This window comes from Apodemus sylvaticus, chromosome 10, assembly GCF_947179515.1.
Source record: "Apodemus sylvaticus chromosome 10, mApoSyl1.1, whole genome shotgun sequence".
In the NCBI taxonomy this organism is placed as follows: Eukaryota; Metazoa; Chordata; class Mammalia; order Rodentia; family Muridae; genus Apodemus; species Apodemus sylvaticus.
This window is the reverse complement of record NC_067481.1, coordinates 54,681,258-54,694,858: the sequence shown is the minus strand read 5'-3', so window position 1 is coordinate 54,694,858 and position 13,601 is coordinate 54,681,258. Positions and strand designations below refer to the sequence as shown.

Below are 13,601 nucleotides of genomic sequence, written 5' to 3'. Positions count from 1 at the left end.
TCAAATTTAAAATTAGACACCTTTAATCCCAGCACTCATGAGGCAGAATCAAGTGGAGTTTGAGGCCAACCTGGTCTACACAACAAGCTCCAGGCTCACCATGGTTACATAGTGAGACCATGTCACAAAAAAAAAAAAAAAAAAAAAAAAAAAAAAAAAAGATGGTGGGTATGTACCTATAATCTCAGTTACTTCAAAGTCAAGAAGATGGAAAATTTGAAGCTGTGTAGTAAATTGAAGGTCAGACTAGTGGCATATGTCTATAATCCCAGTTCTTGAAAAAGTCAGAAGGATCGGGAGTTTAATTTGTTTTTAGCTCTGTAGTGAGTTCAGCCAACCTGGACTGTATGAGACCCTGTCTCAAGACAAAACAAAAATCAAAGCTGCACATCGTGGTAAAAAACTATGACCCCAACATTTGAGAGGGTAAGGCAAAAGGGTGGCTGAGGGTTCAAGGCCAGCCTGGGTCATACTATCAAGACTCTGTCTTAAGCAACAGTAACAAAACCATGAACTCAAAAATGAAAGAAAAATAAGGTCTGTTAAGTAGCTCAGAGGTAGACTGCTTGCCTACTGTTTGCAATTCTGGGTTCAATTCCAGCTACTCTAAAATCAATAAATACTGTACAGCCCAAAAATATAGGCCAAAAAGAAAATAAAAACCCAAACCAAAAAAAAAAAAAAAAAAAAATCCACCTGTTTGAAAGCTTTGATATATACTGTTAGGAATTCTCTATGGGCATATACTAGATTGTGAGTAGTTTAGTGGTTTATGTGGCAAAGCTAGCACTTGAATAAGATTGTGAGACAGACAAGGTCTCATTCTATAACCTAGCCTGGCTGAAACCCACAGCAATCCTGCCTCAGCCTTCTAATGTTGGGATTCTAAGTATGGGACACCATGCCTGGCTTGAATGAAATCTCCCAATATGTAGCAGAGGTTGGTCTTGAACTCATAGCAATCCTCCTGCCTCTGTCTTCTAAGTTCTGGGATTACAGGCATTCACCACTACTCCTTTTTTTTTTTTTTTTTTTTAATGTTTATTGCAAATGCTGACTTTTAGAAATAACTCTTTGCACTCTAAAGGTGGTAATCATTGCAAAAAATAAATTATAGAAAGTTAAAAATAGACAAAAATGATTAATCATTTTTCTACATTTTAATTTTAATACATGCAATTGTAGGCGGTATTATTTTATATTTCCTTCCAGATTTTTCCCCCTCTCTTCAACAAATGTTAAGCACTTATGGGCTAGGGCCTGTGCACACTGCTGGGGATATTATAGTAGCCAACAGATTTCCTGTCCTCAGAAGGCTTACAATCTACTACTTGGTTATTATTCTATTTCACTAGAGATCTAAGAATGTCACAACATTCTGTATAGTTTCAAGAAACAAAATCCAAGTGCACTGGCCTACCAGGTCTGTAATTCCAACATTTGGTAGGCTAAGGAAGTAACATTGCTGGGAGTTTGAGGCCAGCCTGGACTTCATCGTTCCAGGCTAGCCTGAGCCACAGAGTGAGACTCTGTCCCAAAAACAACAAAAGCAAAAGCCACAGAAGAACAAAACTCTAAATAGGTAGGACATTTCGGGTGGGTCCAAGGTACCCGGCTCAGCCTCCAAGTCTCACTTCAGCGCCTTCCCAGAAACTAGATTCTTACAGGAGCCAAGCTCCACACAGCTTGACAGTACCTGAAGCATTTGGCAAAAATGACCGGAGGGTCCTCAAGGAAAAGGTTCAGGAGGGGGCAAATGGTACGTGGCATCTAGAAAAATGACTAGGGTCCCGACGCTTGTGAAAACGATGAATGTCCACAGAAAAAGACGGTCCACAACCATGGCCACAAACTGCCAGTCCTCCTTCAGCTAAGGGTAGGCAGAAATAAAAATAAGCGCCAGGTCCCGAGCCCTGGAAAGCCCACCCCTTTCCATTTTCTGCCGAAGTCTTGTTACTTTGAATGTGAGAAAAAGGCAAGTAGAACAAAAGCCAGGCACCAGCTAGATAGGAGAGTAGAGAACCAGTCGGAAAGCAGGAAGGAGGACAAAACTAAGCACGCTTCCAATCAGAAACGGAAGGGACTGCTAAGGGCGGAGCTTGAAGTTAGGGGTGGAGCCGGGGTCGCGGAGCCCACAGGCTCCAGACTCTTTGGACTTACTGCGTTGTGGTCCTCCTGTTCCTGCAGCTGTCGGGCCATGTAGTTGATTGAGGAAATGACCTCGCGTAGTTCCTGAGGCAGACCTACAGCCCGGGTTGGACCGTCGATAAATCGTCGCAGGTCCGGGGCAGATGATTCAGGCTGAAACCTGTTTGCATAGGGTGGGGTCTGTTTGACCACACCCTGGGTTCAAAGAGAACAAGCAGTTCCTTCCCCCACCCACCTCTGTTGACCTGTCCACCCTGCTCCAGCTGCCTCCTCCAACCACCTGATACTTCTCAAAACCTGCGAGAGCCCTTCCTTCCGTATCTGCCGGGCAGCACTGACCTCTCCAGATTTCTGCAAGTTTCTGGCTTTTTAAAATGTCACCTTTTCGCAGGGGTCCTACAACTCCCAAGGGAGAGCTATAGCTCTCCCTTGCCCAAGTGATTGACGAGGGTAGGTCTTACCTGTTAAGTTTGGGGAAAAGAAAATCACTTGGAGGCTTCCGGATGAAATATTCATCAGTCCCTCGTCCCCAGCCACTTGTTGGAGGAAGAGAGGGATGTGGTTCCGGGAGCTGGTCTCTCTCGGGTTTGGGCCTCTTCAGACCCAGGTACGGAGGGAGCTTGTGAATGAAGATCTATAGAGTAGAAGGGATATGTTACAGAGAGCTTTAATGCTTTCAGACCACAAAGGAAGCAGCTGAGTATTCCCACTCCACGCGTCCATTCCTGTACATGCGCACTGATCGTACTCCTGAGCTACACACTGGCAGAACCTCAACTGCACAGCTTAATAAAGGCTGGACAGACGGCTTAGCAGTCAAGAGCACTGACTGCTCTTCCAGAGGACCCTGGTTTCCAGCGCCACATGGTGGCTCACAACCATCTGTAAGTCTAGTTCCAGGGAGTCTGATGCGCTGCTGGCCCCAGACCCCAGGCACACGAGTAGTGCTTATATGCACACAAAACATTCATACACATAATATATATATATAATCACCACACACACACAATGCACATACACTTTTAAAAAGAGCTCTTTTAGGTCAGAAGTGGTGACTCACAACTTTAATCCCAGAACTTGGGAGACAAAGGCATGCGGATCTCTGAGGCCAGCCTGGTCTACAGAGCAAGTTCCAGGACAACCAAGACTACACAGAGAAACTCTGTCTCAGAAAGAAAAAAAAAAAAAAGGTCTTTAACAGGCTGAGAGGCATCCTGAAAGTTTTAGGGTCCAAAACTTTCTACCCTGATGTCATCTAAAGCTGAGAATGTTTCCGTGGGCCTCCAAATGAACCACATGGATGAAGAACTTGTCGGATCTATGAGATGAGGATGCACCCCCACTCCCAGCAGGCTCCGCCCTTCACTGTGCCAGCCGCAGTTCTCCTTGAGCTCCAAAAGCCAAGTCCAGCTTGGTGGGAGGCAGGAGCAGCACCTGGACACAAGCCCAAGGGCAAGAGTGCCTCTCCTCCCTTCTTAGTCTGTCCTTTGCAGAGAGGATCTTTCTATGTAGCCGGGGCTAGCCTCATCATCTCCCACACCTGACTGACTCAGGTCGGGAATTGAGACCAGACACAGAGCTCTCCTACCTGGCGGACCCAAAAGGGCATTTGGTGGGTGTGGGGTGAGCGATGGTGCAGGTTGAGGACCACAACACTGAGGATAACGGAGAAGGTGACAAGGATCATGGTAAACATGAGGTACTTGATGATGATGGGCACTGCCAGGGACGTCTCAGGCACTTTGTCGGCCAGCAGCAGCAAGAACACAGTGAGGGTCAGCAGGGCAAAGATGGAGAGCCCCATCTTCTCTCCTGGGAGACAGAGAAGGCAGAGCAGTAGTCTTATTTTTTTTTTAATTTTTTAATTATTTAATTTAGGCATATGAGTACATTGTAGCTGTCCTCAGACACACCAGAAGAGGGCATCAGATCCCTTTACAGATGGTTGTGAGCCACCATGTGATTGCTGGGAATTGAACTCAGGACCTCTGGAACAGCAGTCAGTGCTCTTAACCTCTGAGCTATCTCTCCAGCCCCGCCTTTGTTTTTTAATATATATTTTATTTTATTGAGAGAAAGACTTTCTGTGTAGCCCTGGCTGTCCTTGGATTTGCTCTGTAGCCTAGGCTGGCCTCAAAGTCAGATCCTCCTGCCTCTGCCTCCCAAATTCTGGAATTAGAGGCACCAACACCACCAGAAGGATTAGTCTTTACCAGAAAGGAACCTCTACAGCATAATCACCACTCATGTCTCCAACCTAAGCACAGGCCTTTGGAAAAGTCATTTGTATGCAACTCTGATATTTGTTCCTTCAGCCCAGACTTCCTCTGAACTTCAGGCTTACATGCAAATGTCTACTCTTTTTTTTTTTTTTCTGTTGAATATCTAACAGATATCACAAACTTAACATGTCTACAAACAAATTTCCTCACTATCAAAACTGCTCTCCTAGCTGGGCCTTGCACACTTCTGTATCCCAACTTCTTTTAAGGCCGAGATAGGATGGTTGCAAGTTCAAAATTTATGGGCTACAGAATAAATTCAGAGTCATCCTGGACTGCTTAGGCAGACAGGGCTGGGTGAGGCTGGGAATCCAAATGAACTGGTGCAGTGTTGGCCTTGCTTGCATGCGTAAGACCCTGGATTCAATTCTCAGTACCAGAATTTTTGTTTTTTGAAAGGAGGTTGGGATATAGGTACCATTATGTTATTATTATGCCTAGCATGGCATCACACCAATCTTAACGCTTTGGTGGTAGAGGCAGGAGGATCAGGAGTTCAATGCTAGCTAGCTTCAGCTACATATTGAGTTCAAGGCTAGCCTGGGATCCATGAAACTCTCTCTGGAAATGAGATAAACACATATACAGACACACACACACACAGAGAGACACACACAGACACATACAGACACACACAGAAAGGCTGCTATTTCAATGGTCCATAAGTCTCTGTCATTGGCTTCCTAACTTGATCCTCCTTCTCTTTTACTTTTTAAAATTATGTTTGCTTTCTCTCTTTTGTTTTCAAAAGTTAGCTGGGTGGTGGTGGCACACACACCTGTAATCCTAGCACTCTGGGAGGCAGAGGCAGGCAGATTTCTGAGTTCGAGGCCAGCCTGGTCTACAGAGTGAGTTCCAGGACAGCCAGGGCTACTCAGAGAAACCCTGTCTCCAAAAAAAAAAAAAAAAAGTTATTAAATGTGTGTGTGCTGCATATGCGCTTTCTCACGGGAGAGAGACAGAAGTTGATGTGTCTCCTGCTTTCCCCCTCCACCTTATTTTTTGAGACAGTGTCTCTCACTGGGTCTGGAGTTCATTAACTGGCTAGGCAGGCCGATGAGTTCTAGGGATTCCCACTGACTCAGCAGCTCCCCCTTGTGTTGGGGTGGTAGACAAGAGCTACATGCTGCTATTGCTACACGTGCGTGTACACACACACACAACACACACACACACTTTAAAGACAGGGTTATACTATGTAGCTTTGGCTGGCCTGAAGCTCACTATATAGACCAGACTAGCCTTGAGCTCAGGGATCCACCTGCCTCTGCCAGGTGGCAGGATGTGTGGAGGGGGGGTGGGGGGTGGGGGGGAACTGGGATTAAAGGCATTGGCACCGCACTTGGCTTCTGTGTGGGATCTAAAAGAAGTTCCCTTTGTGTTTGGTTCCGAGGTGTCTTTTCTGTTTTGCTCAGGCTGCTCTTGAACTCAGGGCTCTAGTGAAGGATTAAAGTTTGTGCCACCATGCTTGTCATATTCTTTGAGACAGGGCCTTACATTGTCGTCAGGTTGACCTGGAAGTGACTTACTATATGTCTTCCAGACTGGCCGGAAATTTAAGGTGATCGTCCTGCCCAGGTCTCCCAATTATTGGGTTATGGGTGTGTACCCCCATATCCACCTTTTTATCTATCATTTTGAACCTCCCTATTTTGCCACTGTAGGTGGCAGCCTCTCACTGGAGGGCCGTTGTGCTTGCTAGCTCTCCTACCTGGCATGTTCTTTCACCAGAAACCTGAGGGCTCTCCTCTCCCCACTTAAAGCCAAATACTCGCTCCTTGTTGAGGCATTTGCTAACATCAAGTTTTACTCGTTTTAAATTCTTTTTACTATATTTAATTTGTGTATATGTTTATGCACACATATGAATGTGCACATACATGTTCATATATGGTAGAGCAAGAGTCATGCCCAGAGGACAGTTTTCAAGAGTCATTTCTCTTTCATCATGTGGGGATCAAACTCAGGTCATCAGGCTTAGCAGCAAGCACCTTTCCTTCCTGAGCCATCTTGCCAACCCACTTTGAGTTGTGAGTGGTCTCAGGTAGCCCTGACCTTTACTGGAGTTTACTACGGTAGTCCGGGCTAGCCTCAAATCCATGGAGCTTTGCCTCCTGAATGCTGGCATTAAAGATGTGCGCCACCATCCCCAGCTTTACCTGCCCAATTTTTATTTATTTATTTACTTATTCATCTCTTTTTATTCTTTGGGGCTAGGGACCAAACTCGGATGCTGTTTTGAAATTGCAGCCTCTAAGGCTGAGGATGAGTTTGGTTGGCACAGTGCTTCCATGGCATACAGGGAGCCCTGGGTACAATCCCTAGCATCCCAGAAACTGGTGTGGTAATGCCTGCCCATGATTCCAGGACTCCTGAGAGGGAGGCAGGAAGATCAGAAGTTAAAGGTTAGCTATGTAGTGAGTTGGGGTTACATGGGATACATTAGTCCCTGTACCAAAAAAGCCACAGAGTCCCTGGCCCTGTTCTCATTTGATGTTTTTGATCACATTGTATTTTTTGGGGGGGGGGGCACAAGTGCCATGGCACACACAGCTTGCAAGAGTCCATTCTCTCCCCATGTCCCGTGGGTCCCGTGGATCAGACTGAGGTTGTCAGACTTGGCAGCAAGTGCCTTAACCAGCTGAGCCATCTCTCTAGCTCTGTTTGATTTCTGAGACCAGATGTCACTCAGGCTGGCCTTGAGCTCTCTGTGCTCAGAGTGTGACCTTGACTTTCTGATCCTCCCGTCTTCCCTCCCATCCCTGGCGCTCAGATTAGAGGGTTTGCTACTATGTCTGGTTTATTCTGTGATAAGGGTCAAAGGCTTTGTGCATGAGAGGCAAACACCACAGCTACATCCCCAGCTCTCTTGTGAGACAGGATCTCACTTTGTAGCCTGATACTCCCTGTGCACCCTCAAACGCTCAGACCTTTTATCTCTGAGTGCTAGTAAAATACAAGTCCACCCGCATTTTAATCTTTCCAAACCCCTTCATGTTTTATTTTCCTCTTTAAAACTTGTTCAGAAGCAGGTAGATCTCTGAGTTAAAGGCTAGCTGGTCTACAGAGTGAGTTCCAGACAGCCAGGGTGACAGAGAAAAACCCTGTCTTGAAAATAAATAAATAAATAAAAATAAAACAACAAACAAGCAAAAAAAAGAAAAAACCTTGTTATTTTCTAACATATGATGGTAGACATCAGTTTATTGACTGACTTCCCCACTAGAAGGAAGTCAGGGATTTTATTTACTTTTTGTCATTTGTTGATAGGTGGGTTCTGGACAGTGAACTTGGGGCTTTATACATGCATACAAGGGAAACACTAAGCCAGCTAAACTACATCTCTGCCCCGCTCTGCAGCCCCCATTGCTAGGGATGAAATCCAGGGCCTGGTGTACCGTAGACTACTTCTACAGACCTCCTCTAGTGCTCTATCCCTGAGCAATAGTCTCAATCCAGTTATATTGTTTTTATTCCCTGATACATTTTCAGTGGCCAGCATATCACAAGATTCCCACAGACTTAGTTGCATAGATGAATAGACCAATCTCTGTAGCTTTTTCAAGAACAATATAGCAATGTGAAGAATCTAAAAATAAAACAGTATACAAAAGTGACTGATTCTTCCTGTGTCATACAAGAGACCTTACAAACCTCATGAAAGCTACTGAAAGAAATAAGCTATACAGTTCACTCTATTTTCATCCTGTAATACTAGGCTCCAAGATTGCCCCGTTCTAGAAGTGATTGTATTTGTAAGTAGGTTCTTTTTCTTTTTAACACTGTGTGTGTGTGTGTGTGTGTGTGTGTGTGTGTGTACACAGAGTGTACCATAGAACATCTAGAGATGTCCAAGAACAACTTAAGGGTTTCATATAAGACTCAGGCCCCCAAGCATGCTCACTCTTGCCTACTGAGCCATCTTACAGGACCTGGAAATATGGTCTTTTTTTTGTTTTTTTTTCTGAGACAGGGTTTCTCTGTGTAGCCCTGGCTGGAACTCACTTTGTAGGGAAATATGTTCTTGAACAGCATCTTTCTTCCTTTCTGTCATAGATGAGGAAAATACTGGGATCTGTTTATTTGTTTTCATATTTGCTTGCTTTTTTTTTTTTTTTTTTTTTTTTTTTTTTTTTTTGGTTTTTCAAGACAGGGTTTCTCTGTGTAGCACTGGCTGTCCTGGAACTCACTCTGTAGACCAGGCTAGCCTCAAATTCAGAAATCCACCTGCCTCTGCCTCCCAAGTGCTGGGGTTAAAGGCGTGCACCACCACTGCCTGGCTGCTTGTTTTGTTTTGGGTCTTTTGGGAATTTTTTGAGACAGGGTCTTCTTATGAAATTCCAGCTAAGCTCATACTCATTTGCCTCAAACTCTTGGCAATGCTCCTGCATCAGCCTCCCAAGTGCAGACCTGAATGTGATGCCAGGGCAAATGACTTTATCTCCCTCAGTCTCTGTTCCCTTCTCTATAAAAGGAAATGACAATTTGGCACGTACCTAAAAGGTTATTGTAAAGGTTAGAATTTACACATATAATTCAACTGTATTGCCTTCCAGCAATTGTTCAAACATAGCAAACACATTTACATAGATCTAACCTGGTAGCAGGTATAGTTTTATTAACCTGGTCAATCTTCACAATCATTCTATGCAAATGACTATCCCATTTCCAGATCAGAAAAATCAGATACATAGTCATTATGGAATGTGCCCAGGGTCACCCTGTTGCTATATTGTACTTCCTTATAGAGAAAAGTCAACTGTCATTTCCTATGGAGGCAGCCAGATAAGGCACCAGTTGGTGTCTGGAAGGTAGGAGGAAGGTGGTTAGCTAAGAATGGGAAATACAAATAGTTGGCTTAGCCTGGAATTTGGTTTGTCATAGACGTGGGAGCTCTGTGACTGGGAGGCTGGGACTCTAAAGGGAAGAGTGAAAATGTTACCAGAGCGAGGGAAAGCCAGAAGCAGAGCAGAGGCAGTGCAGAGCCTGCAGTGCCTAACTGTGCACGGGGAGACCCTGGGGCGGCTGCTAGCCAATCCACGGTGGTTTGAGTTGGCAAAACAAAACAAAACAAACAAACAAAAACGCAACCTGGGGGCTGGAGAGATTGCTCAGTAGGTAAGGACACTTACTGCTTATCTAGATGAACTTCTGTATGTTCATTTCATAAACCTGGGAAAAGGAGGCTTCAAAAGGAATGACCTCATCAGACTCGCCTGTGGGCGAGTAGGGGACAGTTTCTTAATTGCTAAGGGATAGAGAAGAGTCCAGGACACTGTGGGGCAGGGCCATTCCTGAGTACATGGGTCAGGACTGTATAAAGAACGTAGCTGTGCAAGCCAGAGGAAGCAAGCCAGTAAGCAAGGTTCTTTCATGATCTGTTTTGCAGTTCTTACTTTTGAGTTCCAGCCTTGGCTTATGGTGAGCTGTAACTCATAAGCCAAATAAAACCCTTTCCTCCCATAAGTTGGTTCTGGCCAGTCTTTTATCACAGCTACAAAAAAGAAAACTAGGCTAGTGCTCTATCTGAGGACTTGTGTTCTGATCCCAGTACTACTACCTGCCTCAAGAGGCTCAGGAATGCATGGAACTCTCCAGTCTCTCTCTCTCTCTCTCTCTCTCTCTCTCTCTCTCCTCTCTCTCTCTCTCTCTCTCTTTCTCTCTCTCTGTCCTCTCTGTCTCTTTCTCTGTGACACAAAAGATTTCACAAATCTTTTTTTTTTTTCAAGTCAGAGTTTCTCTGTGTAGCCCTGGCTGTCCTGGAACTCACTCTGTAGACCAGGCTGGCCTCGAACTCAGAAATCCGCCTGCCTCTGCCTTTAAGTACAAGGATTAAAGGCTTGGACAACCCCCACCCAGCTCAAGTAAGAATTTTAGAAAACAAAAGCTAACCTGGACTGAAAGGTGAGAAGGAAAAGGCTGGGCTAAGGACCCCGAGGGCCTGGAGCCCTTGCCCGCCCTTTACCTGCATCTGGGGGAAGGTAGAAAACAAAGATGGCCAGGAGCGTGATGAGGACACACGGGGCAATGACGTTGACCAGGTAAAAGAGAGGCTTCCGCCGGATAATGAGATAGAAGATAACTTCCTCACGATGTCCTTCCTTCCCTCCTCTCCGATCCCCTGGGAGTTGGATTAACCTAGAGGGTTTGTGGATAATCTCCCATTGGCCATTCTCTGGAGGAGGGAGACAGGAGAGGTAAACCCAGGCGTGCCTGAGGTGGCACACTGCTAGACAGCCTGCCTCTAATAAACAAGCCTCAACTTCCATATTTGATGTGTGTGTGTGTGTGTGTGTGTGTGTGTGTGTATGCCACAATGTGAATTCAAAGGTCAAGAGACAGCTTTTGGGAGTTCTCGCCTTCTACTGTAGATTCCCAGTACTGAATTCAGGTTTACATTTCAAGAGCTATCGGTTTGTTTTTTTTTGTTTTTTTTTTTTTTTGCTTATCTGTTTTAAGAATCAGGGCCTCTGAATGTAGCCCAGGCTGGCCCTGAATATACAGCAATACTCCCGCCTCACCCTGCCCCTCCAAGTGCTAGCATTAAAGGTCTGACTTAGCACACTTGGCTTCCTTTCCCATGTTTGCTGTATTGATCATCATCCCCACGTTGCTGACCCCACCAGGGTAACTGAGCATCAATAACAGAACCTGTCTATCAGCCTTGGGTGTGAGATCCAGGCCTACTCACCAATGAAGGTCCCTTCATGAATGTAGATTTCCTGCCTCTCCTGTCCTTCAGGACCCAGGCCTGTTGTCAGGCTGACCTCAGAGCTGTCATAGCTGTAGGAACTAAACACCATGGTGCAATTCTGCCAGTCAAAGGGGAAGTAGGTGACCTGGATGGAGGGGAAGACACTGGAGCTGCCAAAGAACTGGCAAGGAAGGACTAGGGGAGCTTGTGAGGTCATTGGACTCGGGTTACGAAGAAGGGATCATCAGAGAAATGGCAGACACGACCTCTGAAGATGGTGGAAAACTAAAGTATACAGGGTGGTGTAAAGTCAGGGCAAACAAACAAGAAGTTTGTGTCTGGAGGAATTGTGGTGCAGGATTGGGAGTAGCTGGGGAGTGAGGCAGCCTGGGAACAGATGAGGCTTGCAAACCTGTATGCTGCAGCTACTGCGGTACAGGCCAGGGGGTTGCCAGCGCACAGAGCCCTCAAAAGATACCACGACGTTAATGTCCAGGGCAACATCGAAATTTCCGTCATTGCTAAAGGGGAGAGATCGTTTCATATGGGATCTGGGTCTATCCTCCGGAGACCCTGTCCCCTCCCCGATGGTTCACCTCCCTTTTCCCTGTGGTTTGCCCTAATCCCTTCATGCCTCAACCCCTCCCCCACCCCAGGCTTTAGAAGGACCCTACTTGTTCAACAGCACCACGTCAGGGAGCCAAACGGACTCAGCAGTGATGCGGAGAGAATCGATGCCATTGTGTTCTGCGGGGTCCCAGCTTAGCCTGTAGTCCGTCCACTCCTAGGGAAGCAGAGGCTAAAGGGCTGTTCCGACTAGAGGCCAGGGAGAGAGGCTTGAGGTGTCCCAGAGAGTGCCAGGAAAAGGGTGCAAAGGGAAGCAGCTCAGGGCTGACCGGTCGGTCAAGGGAAAAGGTTCTGGCTCTGCCTTCACAGTCTGGAATTCACATCAACTAGACTCCTCCCCCCAACGCCCCCCATCCCCGCCCCTGCACTGAACTCTCTTTTATCATTCTCAAACCGAAGAGGGGGCCTAAAGAGATACCTCATCAGTTAAGGGCACTGGCTGCTCTTCCAGAGGACCCAAATTGGATTCCCAGCACCTACATGGAAGGCCCAACCATCTGTAACTCTAGTTCCAGGAAATCAGAGACCCTCTTCTGGCTTCTGCGGACACCAGTTATGATGTGGTTCACAGACATATGTAAGCAAAACACCCATTCACATAAAATAAAAATAGAATAACTTAAGAAATAACTGAAGAGATTGAACTAGCTTCTGTTTCAGCTATTATATGTGTACGTTATGAGTTACTATTTGAAAAAATCTTACTGGGCTGAGGATTCCAGGAGATTAATATGAAGGAGATGGGGTGCCCTTCCCTAACCCACGGGGTCTCCATACCAGGTCTAAGTACACCTTTGTGCTCATTTCTTCATCCTTCTCGTTCTAGAATGGAAAATTTAAAAGGCAGAAGTGAAATGAAGTGGGTGGAAACGAGGGTTCAAGGAGTTACTTTCTGCATGGACTCTCAAGCCCCTTTTTCTAAGTTGCACCCTCTTGGGTGCAAACTTCATCTAGTACCAATCTCAAAACACCAGACTCTGATCCCAGCTTTCCTTTCTTTTATGTAGGGGTTAAATCATGGGCCACGCCCAGCGTCTAAACGATGTTGACTGCTTGCGCACCAAGCTCTGGGGACTTTGCTAGAATATTACACGACTCCGCCTCGAGGTCCTCCCGGTAGCAGGTCCTTCTGCCCTAGCTCCGCCTCAAAGCCCGCCCACAGACGAGTTAGTCGAACAGCATTCTGCTAACTCGTGCCTACCATAGAAGCCACGCCCATGAACTTGTTCATTGGTCTGTTTTTTACCCAATCATCGCCAAAGGCCTGTTCGTCTCTTAGCATAACCCGCCCCCAGGCTGTCAGTCTTCGGGGCAGCGTCTAAAGCCACGCCCCTAATCGGTCTTGCCCTGCGACCTCCACCCGCTGTGCCGCTCTCACCAGGCTGATGAGTTGCGCCAGGGTGAGGCCGATGCTGACCCCGACGCGGTCTCCCACCTCCCGCGCCGGCCTCACCGAGCTATCATAGTCCGAGAAAAGTTTCTTAATCAGTTGGCCTTCGGCTTCCGACCCGCGGGCGCCTGACAAGGAAAGCACTAAGTGACGCTCCGGGAGCTGGCTGTGACCACGGCTCGTCACTACCTCTTGGAGAACCAAACTGACTTACCTGGGGCGAGGGGCGTCCCGAGCACCCCCAGAAGCAGAAGCAGCGCCCCTAAGGCCATGGCCCTGCCTCTTTCGCTCAGTGAATTTGTCCGGATAGCGGCCGAGGCCCTCGGGCCAGGGGAAGTGACGAGGCGCCCAGGAATGTGCACCTGTTGTCGGGGGGACCAGCAGCCAGCCCACCCGCCCCGCCCTCGGGACTTGGTCCCGCCCGGAGCAACTGTAGTCGCCCTCCACTCACAAATGTCAG

At 46.8% G+C, this 13,601-nt stretch overlaps 1 protein-coding gene across 2 annotated transcripts; it reads right to left on the bottom strand.

Annotated features, from left to right (window-relative positions):
* Positions 1-1,141: 1,141 nt before the first annotated feature.
* On the bottom strand, positions 1,142-13,461 carry Chrnb1 (cholinergic receptor nicotinic beta 1 subunit). 2 transcript variants are annotated; one of them, XM_052194213.1, is made up of 11 exons: positions 13,356-13,461; positions 13,130-13,269; positions 12,529-12,573; positions 11,799-11,908; positions 11,537-11,645; positions 11,122-11,269; positions 10,396-10,605; positions 3,737-3,960; positions 2,610-2,782; positions 2,161-2,308; positions 1,142-1,870 (listed from the first exon to the last, which is right to left on the bottom strand). In XM_052194213.1, exons 1-11 carry the CDS (start codon positions 13,411-13,413, stop codon positions 1,730-1,732), a joined length of 1,506 nt encoding a protein of 501 aa, XP_052050173.1. In that variant the 5' UTR covers positions 13,414-13,461; the 3' UTR covers positions 1,142-1,729. The 2 variants fall into 2 exon arrangements, with proteins under 2 accessions (XP_052050173.1, XP_052050174.1); XM_052194214.1 differs by lacking the exon at positions 13,130-13,269 and having other exon boundaries at positions 13,356-13,433.
* Positions 13,462-13,601: the final 140 nt, after the last annotated feature.

What these genes read in the sequence shown, in the direction of transcription:
- Chrnb1 (XM_052194213.1), bottom strand. Translation starts at nt 13,413, where the DNA reads ATGGCCTTAGGGGCGCTGCTTCTGCTTCTGGGGGTGCTCGGGACGCCC. An exon ending in CTACCTTCCCCCAGATGCAG is followed by an intron (nt 3,961 to 10,395) that starts GTAAAGGGCGGG and finishes TCTGTCTCCCAG; the next exon opens with GAGAGAAGATGGGGCTCTCC. An exon ending in AACAGGAGGACCACAACGCA is followed by an intron (nt 1,871 to 2,160) that starts GTAAGTCCAAAG and finishes GCCTACCCTTAG; the next exon opens with CTGAAGGAGGACTGGCAGTT.